We start from the raw sequence: 16940 nt of genomic DNA on the forward strand, positions 1-16940 counted from the left end.
ACCTGACATAGGTAAAGCATTTTATACATTAATAATGGCTCCACCTATGCTCTGCCATCTAAAAGTATCTACAGGCAAGTGGTTTGGGGTCTGTGGCCTGTATGCTTCTTTTAATTGCATCTTTCCCTAAATATATAGTGGCTGGGGCCAGGCAAAATGGTTCAGTGGGTAAAATCCCTGGAACCAACTCCATAGTTGTCATCTGACACACACACTATGGCATGTCCCATATGTATACACATTTGTGCTCACATGCACACATACACACACCAACACTTAAAAGAAACACAATGGCGTATATTTCTAGGACTTCTCCCTGTCTGCATCTATTTAGTGACTCTACACCACAGATACACTGCATCAAGTGAAAACCCTGTTAGGGGAGCGTCCCTCAAGAGGAAGAGAAGGGTCAGTAGTAGCTTTGGGAGCATATAGTTGTTCCTCCCTGATGGGCCTACAAGGAAATGACCAAGGGCTCTATGTCTGAGAGCTAAGGGAAGAGTGTAATCATACGGATCTTGACTGCACATTTTAGACTGTAAAAAGTCCCAAGGCAGGGCTGGAGAGATGGCTCAGCAGTTAAGAGCACTGACTGCTCTTCCAGAGGTCCTGAGTTCAAATCCCAGCACCCACATGGTGGCTCACAGGCATCTGTAATGAGATCTGATGCCCTCTTCTGGTGTGTCTGACAGCTACAGTGCACTCATATACATACAATAAACAAATCTTTAAAAAAAAAAAAAAAGGCCCAAGGCTCAGCTTCAGGATCCAGTAATTGGGGAGCAGGAAAACTGGAGCTAGTTAGATCTCAGGAATTTCATTTCAGACACTGATATGTAAAGATAAAAGTAAATAAAACCACCAAAAAGAAAATGTTTGGAAGATGAAAGTCTGTTCCTTTGGCAGGCCAAAGAACTGATAACCATTTTTTGATTATTCTTTTTTTCAATGTATGAATTTATGTCTGTGCATGACCAGCATAGTGTGCCCAACAGAGCCAGAGAGCATCAGATCCTTTTGGAGTAGAGTTAGAGATGGATGTTAGCCACTGTGTGGATGCTGGGAATTGAACCCAGGTCCTCTAAAAGAACAACCAGTGCTCTTAACCACTGAACCATTTCTCCAGCCCCTGAAAAACTATTCCTAATAACTTAAAAAAAAATAAATTTGAGTTGGTGATCTTTGAAGAGTACTTTGCTTAGCATGCACAATGCTCTGGATTTGATCCCCATTACCACATAAGCCAGGCATTATGATCTATAGTCCTCACACTGGGAATTTGAGGCCTTGGACCACATGAGATCCTATCTCAAAAACAAACAAAAAAAAAAAAAGACAATTGAGAACCATCTCATAAGAAGGTGGCTACAAGTAAAAGAAAGTCGTTGGTGTTCATCTACTAGGTCTAGGCTCCAACTTGCTATAAAAATCACATACTCAACATGATTACACAAAGCAAAGTAAAATCAGTCATCCTCATAACTGTCTTGCTTTAAGTTTGAAAAAGAGAAGTATTGGCCAAAGAAGGTGTCTATTTTTACAGTAGGAATAATATCAAATTAGGTATCGCATGTAGAATATACTAGAATGTGCACTGTCACTGATCTGGTGACTTTTTTTTCAATGTGCATTGGTGATTTGCCTGCATGTATGTCTGTGTGAAGATGTCAGGTCCCTTGGAACTGGAGTTAAAGTTGTGAGCTGCCATGTGGGTGCTGGGAATTGAACCTGGGTTCTCTTAGAACAGTCAGTACCCTTAACAACTGAGCCATCTCTCCAGCTCCCATCAGGAGATCTTAACATTAATACAAGCATGCTAAAACAGGCTCAGAAAGAGTAAATGATTCAAAATTACTCTTTAGTAAGATTTCCTGAGCTTCTTGTTACTGCATTTTTACTTTATGTGATTATTTTGCCTACATGTATGTCTGTACACAATGTGCATGCTTCAAACCCACAAAGGCCAAAAGAGTATCAGCTGCCCTGGAACTGGAGTTACACTGAGCTACCATGAGGGTGCTGAGAATCAAACCTTGGTTCTATGGAACAGTCAGTGCTCTTGACTGTTGAGCCAAGAAGGGGGGTGGTATGGGAAGGACTGAGTGTGTAGCTTAGTTGGTAGGGAGTTTACCTAGAATGCAACAAAGCCCAGGGTTCAGTCCTCCAGCCCTCCACAAGACCAAGCATAGTGGCACGCGCTGGGGAGACAGCAGAAGTTCAGGGTCATACTCATATGCTCCGGGACAGCTTGGGGTACGTAAGGTTGTCTCAGAATTTTTTAAACATATCAATAACACAAACCCAGCTAAGGCATATGATTTATTACTATGTCACATGTCTAGTTTGAATATGAAAGTTTCATCCATAGCTGAGGCTACAAAGAGGTACCAGCTTTTTGGCTGTGCACTGTTGTGGATGTCTCTGCCTATCAAGGATAAGTTAGCTCAACAAAGGTAGGACCCATTTGGACAAAAATGACTTCTAGGTATTACCACTTGGGTGGATCCAATTCTATTAAGATTCAGTTCTTCATTCACTCTTATTTCTGGAAAATGTTCCATCTGGTGGTATCCCAGCAATAAGATCTTAATAGAAGTTTGGAGTGAAATTTTGACACAAGTGTCACTTGGAGGAACTGAAAAAAGCATATCCACTGTGTGACCAAGAAACTTACCTCTTTATTAAATGTACTTCAGGGATTTCTAATAGTATGAATTTCCAGCAAGTGGAATTTGTTATGTTCTGAGTTTTAAAAGGTAAAATATAAATACATTAAAAAAATTTATCCAAAACAGTCACTGTCAAGACAAATCAGAAACAGTAAATTAAGACAAATAAAAACAACAAAACCCTCCATGTCAAGGCAGCTTTCTACGTAGAAGCTAGGCCTGGCCAGGTAGTTAACAGAATAAGAGAAACTGCCTATCACTAGCTTTGGAACATTGTGAGTGGTGGTGGAATCCCTTGTTCTCTCTTGGATGTAGACATCTAGAGTTGTTTAGGCTCTCTAGATCGTGTGGGTGCTGCTACATTGTTAGTGTTTTCCCACAACTCAGATGGGTCTTGCTTTCTCTACCCCTCCTCTTTCAGCCAGTCTGACCAACTCAGAGGTGGCCTTCAGCTGGGGCATGAGTGCTTGGCCTAACAAAGCTGCTATTGATAGCGGAAAGACTGGTCATGCTGAATAGGCCAGGCCTCACATGCTTAGCATGCTAATTGTTCCTACTGACACTGATGTGGGAATCACAAAGACCTAAGGTATCTCCTCTAACTCATCTTCCCCTACAGCTGGCCTGTAGTATACCATTCCTAAGGCTTTTTATTTAAGTAAATTGCCCTCATACTACTTAATACTAGTTTTTCTAGCACACATGATGGCTCATCATATGATCTTAGCACTTGGGAGGCTGAGACAGTCTTGGGCCACAACAGTAAATTCCAGGCCAGCCTGGGCTAACAGTACAACATATCTTCAGGAGAGGGGAGAGCCTGAATAACTCCAGTCCATAGTTATTACCATAAAATCATACTTGGGCTCAATCCCCAGAACCTACATGAAAATCCCTGACATGATTGCACACTTTAATACCAGGTGGGAAAGCAGAAACCAAGGGATTTACTGTGCAAGCTGCCCTAGGGATCCCCATACTGAGGAGACACATGCAGGTGATCTCAGACTTTGAGGTTAATTTAGTGAGTACAGACCAGCTAGGCAGGGCTACACAGTAGCCATCACACACAAGTGCACCTGTGTGGACCCACATATATGAACATAAAATAATAAATTAATTGTTGCTCTCTACTGATGGGACTTTGGTTCTGCCCATGGGCTGGTTAAGAATTAAAATAATCCTAGCACTTGGGAGACAGAGGCAGGTGACTAAGTTCGAGGCCAATTTGGTATTGTATATAGTATCAGACTATGAGGTTGCATAGTGAGACTATCTCAAAAAAAAAAAAAAGAAAAAAGAAAAAAAGGCCGGTAAACTGACTGTGAATGAGGATCTTCCCTCATTCAGACAGCTAGCTGCTGGAGCCTCAGAGACCTTTCTCACCTTTGTGCTTACTGAAGTCAGTTAAGTCTGGGTACTACAATTTGGAAGATTCGAAAATACAGTCTGGCCTCTGTATTTGAGAATGACCCTCCGTTTGGGATCTTTCAGCCTCTAACTCCAAAGTGCTTTAATTACAGACATGTGCCATTATTCACACTCAGTTTATGTTGTGTTAGGGAACAAAGCAGGAAAAAAAGCATTATAGGCAAGCACTCTACCATCCTCAGCCTTTTAATAATCTTAAAACTATTTTTATTAAGCTGATAATAACTGAATTTCATACCCCAGTCTTTCTTCATAGTTTTCTAACTTCCTTTTGTTACTAGTCCTAGGAAATTAACCCAGACTTGTAAGCAACAGGAAACATGGCTGGGGCCTCCCCGTCCGGTTTGGTGAGGCCAGTGTTGCAGCTTGAGATCCAACCTAAGCCAAACTTACTGTTGCCTCTTCCTCAGGCACAATGGGAACATCCTTCTGGACGCAGAAGGTCACATCATCCACATCGACTTTGGCTTCATCCTTTCCAGCTCACCCCGAAACCTGGGCTTCGAGACATCAGCCTTTAAGCTGACCACAGAATTTGTGGATGTGAGTCAAAAAAGAGGTGTTTCCAGGGGTCAGTGTGTTCTTCCTCTAAGAGGAGCTGATGGGCTCCCCCAAATTAGGGACAGAACAGAAATGGCAATAAGTCAGGATTAGGCAGGATTTCCTGGGAGCTTTGTTATGGGGGGAAAAATGTGAAGATAGTGAAATTTAACATGATTGTCTTAAGAAAAGTAGTTCTGAGAGGAAAGGGACCCAACCAAAATTCCTTTGTGCACACACTCTCCTTTCTTCCAGGTAATGGGCGGCCTGAACGGTGATATGTTCAACTACTATAAGATGCTCATGCTGCAAGGGCTGATTGCTGCTCGAAAGCACATGGACAAGGTGGTACAGATTGTGGAGATCATGCAGCAAGGTGCGGCTCTCGAAGGCCCTGGCCTGGGGGCCTCAGGTTAGGTTGTCTGCAACTCAGAACTTTTAGGAAGTTCTCTACCTTAAGACTCAGGTGGGGGAACATTTCTCGTGGGGTCTCTCCACTTCCCCTTTAGAACATTCTTCACCCTGGCAGAACTGGTTTTGGAGGTGGGGCAAGAAAAAAGGAACAGCAGAAAACTCTCAGATACCCTCATGGGGGAAAAGACCCACCTTCAGCCTCCTGGTTTTTCCATTCTTCCATTCAACTATATTTCTCAGTCTCCTTCCTTCACCCTTTTCTGGTACTTCTACCCAATTTTCTCCCATTACACTTGGCCTGACTGCCCTGACCTCTACCACCACTATCTGCTGTCATCTTTCCTGCCTCTTTTTCTTTTCACTTTGCCACTTCCTTGGTCCCTCTCAGTGAAAACAGGACTCCCTCCTCTTCCAGTTCCTCTGGGCCCCTTTATTCCCCTCACTCCAGATGTTTACCCTACCTGAGCTTCCAGTCTCCTCCTCCCCATCCTTGCCCCTACCCCACAGGTTGCCGTCGTTGCTCAGGAGCATCTCTGTCTGGCCCCGTGGTGACGGTGGCCCAGGTCATCTGTGAGTGTCAGACCTAGCATAGGCAGAGGCCTGCAACCAGATAAGTGCAGGGCCCATTCCCAGAGCCTTCCTTCTGGGCCCTAAGACATCTCTCCAATGCTTACTGGGGGGGGGGGGGGGGAGTTGTGGGCTTGCCTTTCCCTATCCTGCTCACATACTCCCACCTACAGAGGAACTAAGGAGTATGGGATAAGATGGGCTGAAAACAAGGGTTCCTGTTACTTTTCTCTGCACAAGCAGAATTGGTCTATACCATCAAGGATCCCGGTGGTGGGGAGGGCAGGAGTCTTCTGGATACCTCTAGCTCTTTGCCTGTGGCTACTAACTACTGGCCTGCCTTCCTAATTGTCCATGACCCTTAATTGCTACTGCTTCCTCCCAGGTTCTCAGCTTCCTTGCTTCCATGGCTCCAGCACCATTCGCAACCTCAAAGAGAGGTTCCACATGAGCATGACTGAGGAGCAGCTGCAGCTGCTGGTGGAGCAGATGGTGGATGGCAGTATGAGGTCCATAACCACCAAACTCTACGATGGCTTCCAGTACCTCACCAATGGCATCATGTGACACCGTTTTTCAGGCCTAGAAGTGGTGGGAATGAAGGCACCCTCCTTAGGAGGACCCTTGCCTAAGAAAACCTAAATCACAAAATCCCACCTACCTAACCACCTACCCAAGGGAAACGGAAGGCGAGAAATACAAAGGATCATGTGGTAACCATGAGAGCTTGCCAGAGGGTAGGAGAGCCAACCAAGGGGTCCAGACTTGCTGGGGCTTCCCCACCTCCTGCTGTGTCAGTATTACCACCTGACAGATCCCAGGACTCACTGCCCTCCAGAGAACAGAGGTGATGAACATGAGGAGGACTGGAGCCTTCTTCCCCTCAGGGGTCTCAGAGGTTTTTCTACAAACCATCTTTCACTTTCCCTGGGTCCCTTCCCAGAAAGATGGGAGGAATGGGTTCTTGGTACTTAGGACTTAATCCTATGTTTGGCCATGCTGCTGCCCAACTCTATCCCCCTGCCCGGGGGATGACTCCTAGCCCACATTCCAGACAGGTGGGTCCTGCACTTGCTGAGGTTCCCCATCATGGGGTAAGGAAGGGAACTGACACAATCCCTCTAATGTATTGAGGGTATTGGCTTAGCCATGGGGGAATTCTTACCCTGATCCTTTCCTCACACCCAGGGAAATAGCTCTCTCTCTCTCTCTCTCTCTTTTTTTTTTTTTTAATTTTTAATCTTTGTTTGAAATAAAGTCCTTAGTTAGCCATCTGTGTCTTGTTGCTTCTGGGGGAGGCAGTGCTTGGAAAGGGTTAAGTCCGGCATACAAAAGGCACCAAACACACAAGATGAAGGGAGATTGCTTTTTCCATCTGTCTTTGTCAATACTGCCTCTTCCCTGAGAAGGGCTTCCCCAGTTCTGACTCACCCCTCCCTAGCTGTACACATTATCCAACTCACATAAAAAGAAAAGCCTGAGTGGGGATTAAGCCACAAGCAGTTTTAATGGAAGGTTTTCTCCCACGTTAGTATTACTACTACAATAAAGGATTCCTGAGAGCCTGTCCTCTCCTCTCCCTGGACCCCACTTGACAGGACTCATCCCCACCAACCCCCCACCCCTAAATTTCTGGGGGAAAAGACAAATGGAAGGCACTGCGGGGATTGGGGTGGGGGTGTTAGTGCCAATGAGTGTTGGAGGAGGGGATACTAGGGCAGAACCCAGCAGAGGAAGAAATATTGGTCTGTGCCTGAAGAAATATAGTAGAAGGGTAGAAGTTAGACCCTGTACATCCTTCAGTCAGTCCCTGTGCCTGTCTAGCAGGCTTGCCAAGGTCCCATCCTCCCACACAGTTACTGGGAGTCTGTAGCAAAAGCATTAGTGTTGGACTCAAAGGAAAAAAGGAGGGCCCACTTAAGTAGGACTCAGGGACCAAACCCAAGAGGGAAGGGGGGTGCAAATCACTAGAATCCTCAAAAGCCTTTCCCTCAGGGTTGGAGAGAGAAGTAAATATTAAACTCCCAGCCCAGGGAGCTCACAGCAGCAGTGAAACCCAAGTCCCAGGGAAGAGACCTGGTCAATCTTGAGGCCTGGGACCTAGTTGTCCCCACTGCCTCCCTGCCGGGCCCTGATGAATGCCATGCCATGAGTGCGGAAGTGGGTCTTGAGGTTCAGAGGGCTGTCACAGCTCTTGCCGCATACCTTACAAGTCAGAGGGCCTCCAGAAGCAGGTAAAGGTGAGTCCCCACCCTCTGGGTCTGAGCGTAATGGAGGAGCCTCCTCTTCCCCATCCCCCATCCCCACGACACCGGCTTTACCCCCAGCCCGTCTCTTCTTGTGGCTAATGAACCGGTGGCGGCTCAATGAGCCGGGAGAAGCAAAGCACAAACCACAGTCAAGGCACTGCTGAGTGCCACCGTCTACCCTCAACCCCAGAAGGCTCTGTTCTGCTGAGCCACTGCTTCTATAGCGCAGAGGACCGTGGCCTCCTGACCCAGGGCCACCCCTCAGGGACTTGGCTGGTGGTGTTGTACTGTCAGGCTCCTCACTGCATGAGTCAGAAGACTGGCGGCGCTTCCGTCCTGGCCCCTGGAGAAAAGTGGAAGAAACCGGGCCTCACCATCACCCTGGTTTCCTGAGACCAAGGTCTCACTAGTTTCTCAATCCCATGACATAACAAAGAAGCCCTTTTCTTACCTGGGCTCTGCCACCAGAACCACGAGCCAGGGAGCCTCCTCGGCCAGAAGACTGGGTCCCAAGAGGCAAGCCATGCCGAACCTGGACGTGCTTTTCCAGGATCAGGCGACTACTGAAGGTGCGCTTCCCCTCTGTACAATACCTAGAAGAGGTAAAGTGGGCAAGATGGCACCAGAGGCACAGACAAAGACCAAGACCCATAGCTCTTAAGGAAGGCTGCCATAGCGGAAGGTGGCCAGGTACTCCCTGGGAGGGAATGAATAAAGGTTACCTGCATGGATAAACTCGCTTGATTCCCTCATGGTTGACCCTGACATGGCGCCTCAGGCTTGGGGCAGAGCAGAAGGAGCGCTCACACAGGCGACAAGGGAACTTTTTCACTGACTAGAAAGCAAAGGGTGGAAATTTTCAGTCACTCAGGTCAACCCCAAGGCTACCCTCCAGCCCCACCTTTCCCAAGGTACACTGAGCTCACCTTGCCATGTTCCTTCTTCATGTGAGTCACATACTCATCACGCTCAGGACACCAGGAGTGACAAAGGCCACAAGTCCAGCCCCCAGACCCCCCACCCCCACCTTTGTTTCCCAGTTCCCGTCGGGCTCTTTTGGTTGGGCGGGGAGGATCAGGGGAGCTGGGCAGCTCTTCTTCAGAAGATGAGGAAGATTCCTCAGTAGCAGGGGCTGCCTCTGTCTGAGACACAGCCAGCTCCTCAGGCTCAGTCTTGGGGGTCAAAAGGGCACCTCCAGCCCCTTTCCCAACTGCCTCTTCCCCCACACGTCCAGACTGATGAGTGTTCTATGAGAAGACAGGAAGATGGCTAGGTGGAGGAGAGACTGGCTTTGCCAAAGTCCTCACTCCCCCTTGCTCCCCACTGCCAGGTTATACGACCCTAGTTCAAGTCAACACAGCCAGCTCAGTAGCCATTCCCTAGCCCTTTGTTCCTCCTGTACCTTGAGATGTTCCAGCATGGTTCTTTTTTGGGCAAAAAGCAGAGGACAAGACGGGCACTTAAAGACACTGACACGCTGGGGCAGTAAGTGCTGGTCAAAGTGTGAGGAGAGGAGGGGTTTGTGAGTGAAGACAGTATCACACATGGCACACTTATAGATCAGCCTGTGGGTCAGAAGGGTCAGTATAAACACAAGGGACAGCAGAGCCCTTCCCTGCACCCAACCCTCCAGCCCACCACCCCTTCACCAGCCCACCTCACCACCACGCTCCCTCCCCGGGTCTCACTTGGCTTGCTGGGTGAGGAAGCTTGGATGCTGGGAGTAGAGGTGGGCATGAGCGCTGGGTGCCGACTTGAAGGCCATGGGGCAGATGGGGCACTTGTGGAAAACTTCGCAGTGTGATGCCTGTATGTGGGACTTGATGGAGTTCACACCCCCAAACACCACTGCACAGCTGGGACACCTTGGAAAAGAAGTGGGGGGTGGGGGGGTACTACAGTGAGGTAGAGGCATCTCCAGCACCCACCTCATTCTTGAAGACAAGGTGAATTTCAAAAGGAAATCAACAAAGGAGCAAGGCAGAGAAAGGGAGATCTGAGAAGCAGAGCTGGAATTCCACCAGGTACCCTGCTGGCCCCTGCTCCCATACAACATGACTTGATGGCAGGGTATATAGGGTGTGTCAACACAATAGGAAAAATGACGGCTCTCCAGTAAAGTTACTGCTAACAAACAGAACCTAAAGTTCTGAATGAGGAACTGAGCATGAGGCACCTGTATCCTACACGGCGAGAGAAATGCAGACAGGCCTCTCGAAGATGGGTCTGAAAATTAGCTTGCAGGAAGTTGCCCCCACACTCAGGACAGACGTGGGGGGGTCGGTTCTTATGTGTGCGCTGGTGGGCACTGAAGCTGCAGCGATTGGGGAGCATCATGGGGCAGGACGGACACACCTGTCAAGAGGTTAAACAAGGTTAATTGATGAGGGGTGCCCTGTATCCCAGTCCTTTGTTTAAGCAAGTTCCCAATACCTTCCTGGATTCCTCCACAGAATCTGGTTGTCCCTTCCCCCAGAGAAGGGAAATGAGAACCAACTCACATTGCTGGTAGAGCCAAGCGCAGGAGGGCCCAGCTGCTGGAAGTGGGCTGCCATGCCAGCCTTGTCCCGGCACTGCTCCTTACACTCCAGACAGCGAAAGCACGTGTAAACAGAGGCAGTAGGGGGAGCAGGGGGCTCTGTTGGGAGTGGCATCACAGGAGCTTCAGTGGCAACTGTAGTGATGGTAGAGGACGTGACAGCCCCCTCCCCCTTGCCCAAAACAGGCAAGGCCAGAGGTCCAGGAACAGGTGGGACAGCCACAGGCAGTAGGGGTGTGATGTCTGGCTGCCCCACCATCTGGTCAAGGGCTACAGGCCTCATGACCAAATGTGAGCACTGCATGACAAGCCCCTTGTCCTTGTGCTCACGGGCATGCAGGAGTAGACTACACTTGTTGAAGAAAACCAGGCGACGGGCACAGTGGTTACAGGTGACCTCTATACGCATGCTTCTGCGATCATAGTGCCGTGCCAGGCTCTTCTCCAGTGAGAAGGCATCTCCACACTCAAGGCAGCGGTAGCCTGTTGGAGGCAGGGCCAGACCAGCCTCAGCCGGTGGACTCAGGTTTGGTCTATAAGCAGGCAGCAGGTTCTTGCTGTTGAGGATCTTGTTGAAGGCCTCTACCAGACTGGACTGGGTTCGAGAGATCACTGAGCCACCTGCTGTGCCTGGCACAGTAGCCGACTTAGAAGGCTGTACCATCACCACTGAGGCACCATTTACCTTCTGACCCCCAAGGCTAAACCCTGTTCGCACCTCAGCCTTGGGCAGAGTTTGGGGCACCAAACCTAACACATTCTTAGTGATAGTCTTAGGGCTGGTGGCATTCCCCCCTGGCAGCACCACAGCTTTGCGAGCCACACTAGCTGCCATGAGCATTGCAGTGCTAGCATTCTGGATGGTGGCCACAGGCAGCACTGTGCCTTTCAGCCTTGTGCCATCGCCCAGTTGGACACTCACCACCTTTGGACCCTCAGGGGCTGGAGTTACAGGGGACAGTTTCAGGAAGCTAGCCTCAGCCAGGAAGGCCCCCTCAGCCAAAGGGGCAGGAGGGTCAGGTTCTGAGGGAACCCGGGTCACAGTTCGTGTGATATTCCCACAGGATGTTTTAATAGTCTTGATCCGCACCTTGAGGGGCCTAGAAGAGCTGGAGGAGGTAGGGGAGTCATTGCTGTCCTCATCTGCAGCCTCAGCTCCACTAGAGGGACTCTGGGGACTTCTTGGGGGAGACTTGTCCACTGTTCCCTCATCTTCTTCCTTCAGGGGTTTACAGCTGGGCACCTTTACAGGAGAAGCAGGAGGGCTCTGGTGTCCTGGAGACTGCTTAAAGGACACCCCAGCCACCTGTGGGGGTGAGACACTGGCAGGGATGCCTGCTGCCTCAGGGCTGGAGCCTGAGCTTCTCTGGGTTAGGCCCTGGGAATGGTGAGGGCTGCAGCTTTCCTGTTTCAAGGCCCCTTGAGGCAAGAGAGAAGTAGGAGGCAGCAGGGTTGAGCCATTTTCTGGAGCCAGTTCAAAAGGAGTGGAGAAAGGAGGTGGGGCCATGTCACCATCCCGAGGTAGGGAAGGTTCAGGAGGTAGGGGATCTGAGTGGTCTCCTGCTTCAGACCCAAAATGAGCAAAGAGGTCCAAGCATGATTTGCCTCCCACAGCCTTTTCTTTCCAGGCACCCCCACTGGCAGGTGCAGAAGAATGGGAGGTTTCTGAAAGGGATGGCTCAGGACCCCCAAATCCATTTTGCATCAGACAAGACCCCACAGGTCCTTCCTTAGTTACATCCCCAGCCTTAGTCTCTTCCTCTCCTGAATTCCCAGTCAGGGTCTCAGACTGCTCTGGACACACTGTGTTTTTCACAATAACGCTGACTGTAGACGTATCCGGTGGTTGTGGAAGGCCATGATCAGAGGCCTCAACTGGACTCTCAGGGTGATTCTCAGCAGCTGCTGCAGCTTCTCTGTCTTTAGAATCACCTCCTACACTGGGTTCTGGCTTCCCTTGGCCTCCTGGTCCCTCATTTTCTTCTGGCCCAGAGTGAATGGCTTCATTTGCATCAATGTCAGGGATGTCAAAAGCAGCAAGGAGGTCATCAAAATCAGGGGTCTTCATGTCCCCCATAGTGACAGGTCCCAGACCTAATGAAAACAGTAAGAGTAAGGAGAAATTAGGATCCCAGATATCTAGACCCTGAACCTCCCTTTCTCAGTACTCTGTATTAATCCCCTCCAACTTGGCACATCTCCATCATATTGTGAATCCTAGAGAGCTGCTTGAAGTATTCAGTGTGCCAAACCCTAAAATCAGGTTAGTGGGAAAACACTAGATACTGCCAGAATCAAAGTCCAGAGAAAACTAGAAAGAGATTCTTAGAAATACAAAGAAAAATAAGAGAAGGGCTGGAGAGATGGCTCAGTGGTTAAGAGCACTGACTGTTCTTCCAGAGGTCCTGAGTTCAATTCCCAACAACCACATGGTGGCTCACAACCATCTGTAATGGGATTTGATGCCCTCTTCTGGTGTGTCTGAAGAGAGCAACTGTGTTAAATAAATCTTTAAAAAAAAAAAAAAAAGTTGAAGGTTCTCAGAGATAGTCTCTGCTGAAACCAGATAAACTGTTCCTGTGCCTCACAGAACCAATCAACCAACAGGAATATCAAGAAGGATGGCAGACATAATGCTGTAGGTGTCAGGGCTTGAGTCAACACGGATCATTATTATTTATGAAATATGAACTGGAGGGTCCATAGAGATCTGAAAGGTCATTTACACATAGAGCAGTAATTATGGCTAAAACTTCAGGTTTATCCTTGCTCTGCCTTTAGGTTTATCACTGCTGTTCAAGCAAGTTACTCCATTGCCTTATTTTTGCTGTTTCAAAGAGTGGACAAGTAACCCACTCACCAAAGTTCTAAACATAAAGTTGTGTGAGTGTCAAACCCAGAATACAATTTATTAATGCAGCTGGGCCAAATTAGGACACGTGAGGTCAAGCCTGAGCTGGCCACCTAGGGTTAGGGTCAGCGTTAAAGAGTCAGAGGTCATCTAAAGCCATATCTGAAAGATCTGGAGCTCCTCCTGGCAACCAGAGCCCTAGCATGGTCAGCAAGGGAAACAGATTCAAGGTAGAAAGAATAAGACACAGAAAGAGGTGGAGGGGGCCATAGCCACAGGGCCCCAGCTGAGTCCTCGCTCCTGTCACAAACACCTGCTGCTTGCTCACCTTCCCCAGAGTGTTTTCCCTCCTCCCTCCTGTTGCTCTCTCAGGGTTAAGACTCTAGGGGACAAGCTGATCCAACACAGCTGCCACACTGGGGAAAGCTCCTCCTTCTCCTTCTCCGTCATTTCTGCTCTAAGCTCCTCACCCAGTCCACCCTCTAACTTAAATTCTGCCTTCTTGAGTAACAGTAGCCTAGATTTCTCCCTCAACCTTAACCTGGCCTAGGGAGGTGGTAGTCCCACAAGACTTATGTGTCACTAAAGCAACAAGGAGGCCAGCTGAGAGACTGTAGGAGACCCAAGCTCTAGCCTCTATCTGTTCTCAACCATAAGTAATTCTGTATCTAGGAAGACTCAACAAAGAGACAAATTCGCTCCCCTTTACACATTCCCTGCCCTGGATGCAAGCCATTTCCCAGGGCCAATTCTCTCACCTCTTTCCAGCCTTCAGACTGTAACTGGAGATAGTCCCAGCAGGTGGCGGCTGGCATTCCACGGACCAAGATGGAGGTGGGGGGCAAGGGTACCAACTAGAGGAAGAAAGGATAGTCCTCCTTGTACATTACCCCTTTACTTAATTCCACAGAGTCTGAGTTTGAACAAAACCCTTAGTTTTAACCCAGATGAATCACTAGGTCCCTCTTAATTCAGCTCTCCCAGGTCGGGAGCTCCCAGCAGGGTGGGTCGGTGGAGTACAAACCAATGGGGACTAAGAAAACACCTGCGAGCCTACCTCTCCCAACCACCTCCCTCTGGCGTGCAAGTGACTTGGAGGTCATCCGATAGCCACCTGGAGCAGACAGTGGGCCAAGCACAGAGGCTTAAGGCCAATGAAGATTCACTCAGCCGCCAGGCCTCTGGAGCTGCCATCTCCCTACCCACTTTCCTCCTCTGTTCTCCAAAAGCAAAAAGAAGGGGCTTAACAAGAAGAGGGTGAGCAGACACGCGTCGGGTGGGGACTCCATTGCCCTTTGCCCAAGGCCTACAGCGCAGAGCTAAACGAAGGGGCCAGAGCGCGGCCGCGGGCGATTAGGCTGCGGCCAAGCTGGGCAGCGGGCGGCATTTAAGTCCCAGCCATCTGCCAAGGACTGGCGCGGAAAGTAAGTTCGGGGTTTTGGGTAGGGGACGAGAAGTACATTAAAAAGCTGAAGGGTAAACTGAGGCAAGTGGTGCTTCTTTCACTTTCACCGGTTAATAACTCAAAGCAGGGCCTCGGCGAGACCAGGCCCTTACGATCTGCGGCGCTGCACATCGGGGACCAGGACTCCCCGGCAGTGGGGAGTGGCGCGAGGGGAGTGGAGACATAAGAGGGGGCGGTCCCTGCATGATTCTAAGCTCTGAAGCCAGGTCAGTCCCGACTCGAACCTGGTCCCCTTCATCTCTGCGCGCCTCGCAGCTTGCCCCGGCTCCGACCCCCAGAAGCTCTCTCCAGATCGGAGTGACTGCAAGGCGCGCACCAGGCTCGAGGCGCCAGCTTGAGTCCTGCCCGGGCCCGGACGCTGACCAGCACCCGGTCGGGATGCAGGCTCCTCTCCGGCTGGGCCCAATTCCCCCGCCCCCACCGCCCAGCACGGACACCATTTTAGGTCGCGACATCCCGCAGCCTCAAGTCCCCCGGCCGCACTCCGACTGCCTCTCAGTCTAGGAGCGCCAGGACTTAGGGGTCCAAGAACCCCCTCCCACATTACCAGGCTAGGGGCAGTGCTTCCAGCAAACTGGAGTTCCCACCGGTGGTCCTCGAAGAAGAAGGCAGCGACCCCGGCAGGCAAGCAGCCGCCCCGGGGGGCGGCGGCACAGAGAAGGGGGTAGTTGACCAAGTGGGGGAGGGGCAGGGGTATTTACCCGCCCCCCCGGGGGGCGGAGCCAGGGGCGGGTATTTGCCGCGAGCATGCTTACTTGTTCCGATCCTATTGCGGGCAGAGACCCTACGGCCTCTCCCCAGCTCCAGCCGCCACCGCCGCTACCGCCGCCCTCCCCGCGGCCGCCGCTACTTCCTGCTTCTCTCTGCTTCGGCCTCCCCTCTCCCTCAGCTCCCTCCGCGCTCCTAGTCCGGGCCGCCCGCTTTCATACTCGCCATTGGCTAATGGACCCGTCGGTCAACCGTAAGCCCCACCCAGCCCCGTACGGGGTTGGCCCTCCATACCCCGCTCGGAACTGGCCCCTCATAGTCTTCTCACCGCGATTGGACCAAGGGCCTGGGCCCTGTGGAGAACCCTCTTCCCATTGGCTGCTCCAGAGTCCACCTGCCCCGTCTGCGCAGCCCGTAAACCATTGGCCACCGCCGCTGTCGCTTAGCTAGAAGCCAGCCTTAGTCTCCGCTTTGGGTTGCGAGGGGTGACTAGCTCAGACGCGTGGCCGTCCTCTCTCTATTGGCCGCTCGAGGCTGGACACTGTGCCTCACGTATGCAAACTTAGGAACTCTCGCTGTAGGGCGGCGCGTCTAGGGGAACCTCGTCGGCTCCGTGCGGAACCTGGGTGTTTTAAGTGTTCATGCCGTTTCCTCTGGCTAAACCGCGATCGCTAGGACGTGGTGCTGGGGGTCACAAAATGGGGTGCCACCCCCAAACATTACGTCATCGGGGTGACTTGCCTCGCGTTCCTCGCACAGACTTTTTAATCCGGATGTATGCGGTTCTGGCGTCCGCCTGCCTCAGGGCATACGCACCACGCACAGCCCGTCCCTCTGCGAGAGCCGGACAGACTTTGGGATTCAGTGTAAAAGAAACCGGAACCACCGAGACCTGAGACCTGGGACACGCTGCGACCGGAAGTGGGGGAGGTGACGTTGGGAAGTGCTGGCGTGGCCTGGGCCACAACCAAGGAGAGCTTAAGGTAGTATGCTGATAGGCCTCTTACGCCAGAGAAGGAGGGCGCCCAGACCTATTTCCCATTTCAGCCAACTCTTTTTCTCCGCCCCCGGCACGAGCTGGCAACGCTGTTCCCGTTGAGCTTTCCCGCGCTTTGCCGCCCCGCCCCTTGGAGGCGGGAAAGGGGGCGGAGTCGCAAGGGAGACGAATTGCCTTGACACTCGCCCACCTGCTCCCTCCGGTTTTTGCAGGATCCATCTGCACGCCCAGTGTGCTACCCGGCGCACGCTCTACCCTGGCCGCGCGCCGCCGCCGCCCACCGCGACCGCAGCCGTTTCAAACGAAAAGGGATTTTACATTTGTGCTTTATTTTTATTTTTTGCAGTGTTGGGAGAGTGGAACCTAGTGCTTCACCCAGTCTAAGCAAGCAACCCACCAACATAGCAAGTTGGCGAGTTTTTTGTTTTGTTTTGGTGATGCTGGTTATTGAACGTCGGGAGTCGCACACGCCAGGCAAATGCACTCGGAACACGGAAGCTATACTGTACC

General features: G+C 50.7%; 2 protein-coding genes across 9 annotated transcripts in view; one reads left to right on the top strand and one right to left on the bottom strand.

The window, feature by feature from the left end:
- Nucleotides 1-6887, top strand: part of PI4KB (phosphatidylinositol 4-kinase beta) — a 32096-nt gene extending 25209 nt beyond the window's left edge. For 6 of the 8 annotated variants that reach the window (XM_080916437.1, XM_080916436.1, XM_080916440.1 and 3 more), the window contains 4 exons: nt 4511-4643; nt 4896-5016; nt 5562-5624; nt 6007-6887. In XM_080916437.1, coding sequence (XP_080772563.1) covers nt 4511-4643; nt 4896-5016; nt 5562-5624; nt 6007-6188 — 499 coding nt within the window. In that variant the 3' untranslated portion in view covers nt 6189-6887. The remainder of the gene's footprint in view (nt 1-4510; nt 4644-4895; nt 5017-5561; nt 5625-6006) is intronic. The other 2 variants (XM_080916441.1, XM_080916442.1) reach the window with 1 other exon arrangement.
- A 156-nt stretch (nt 6888-7043) lies between these two features.
- On the bottom strand, nt 7044-15373 carry ZNF687 (zinc finger protein 687). Its single transcript, XM_080916206.1, has 10 exons — nt 15273-15373; nt 14019-14114; nt 10372-12503; nt 10047-10225; nt 9559-9735; nt 9273-9435; nt 8797-9117; nt 8593-8705; nt 8322-8463; nt 7044-8213 (listed from the first exon to the last, which is right to left on the bottom strand). The coding sequence occupies exons 3-10, from the start codon at nt 12484-12486 to the stop codon at nt 7722-7724; spliced, it is 3702 nt and encodes a 1233-aa protein (XP_080772332.1). The 5' UTR covers nt 12487-12503; nt 14019-14114; nt 15273-15373; the 3' UTR covers nt 7044-7721.
- Between the last annotated feature and the right edge of the window lie 1567 nt (nt 15374-16940).

Source organism: Micromys minutus, assembly GCF_963924665.1.
Source record: "Micromys minutus genome assembly, chromosome: 4".
In the NCBI taxonomy this organism is placed as follows: Eukaryota; Metazoa; Chordata; class Mammalia; order Rodentia; family Muridae; genus Micromys; species Micromys minutus.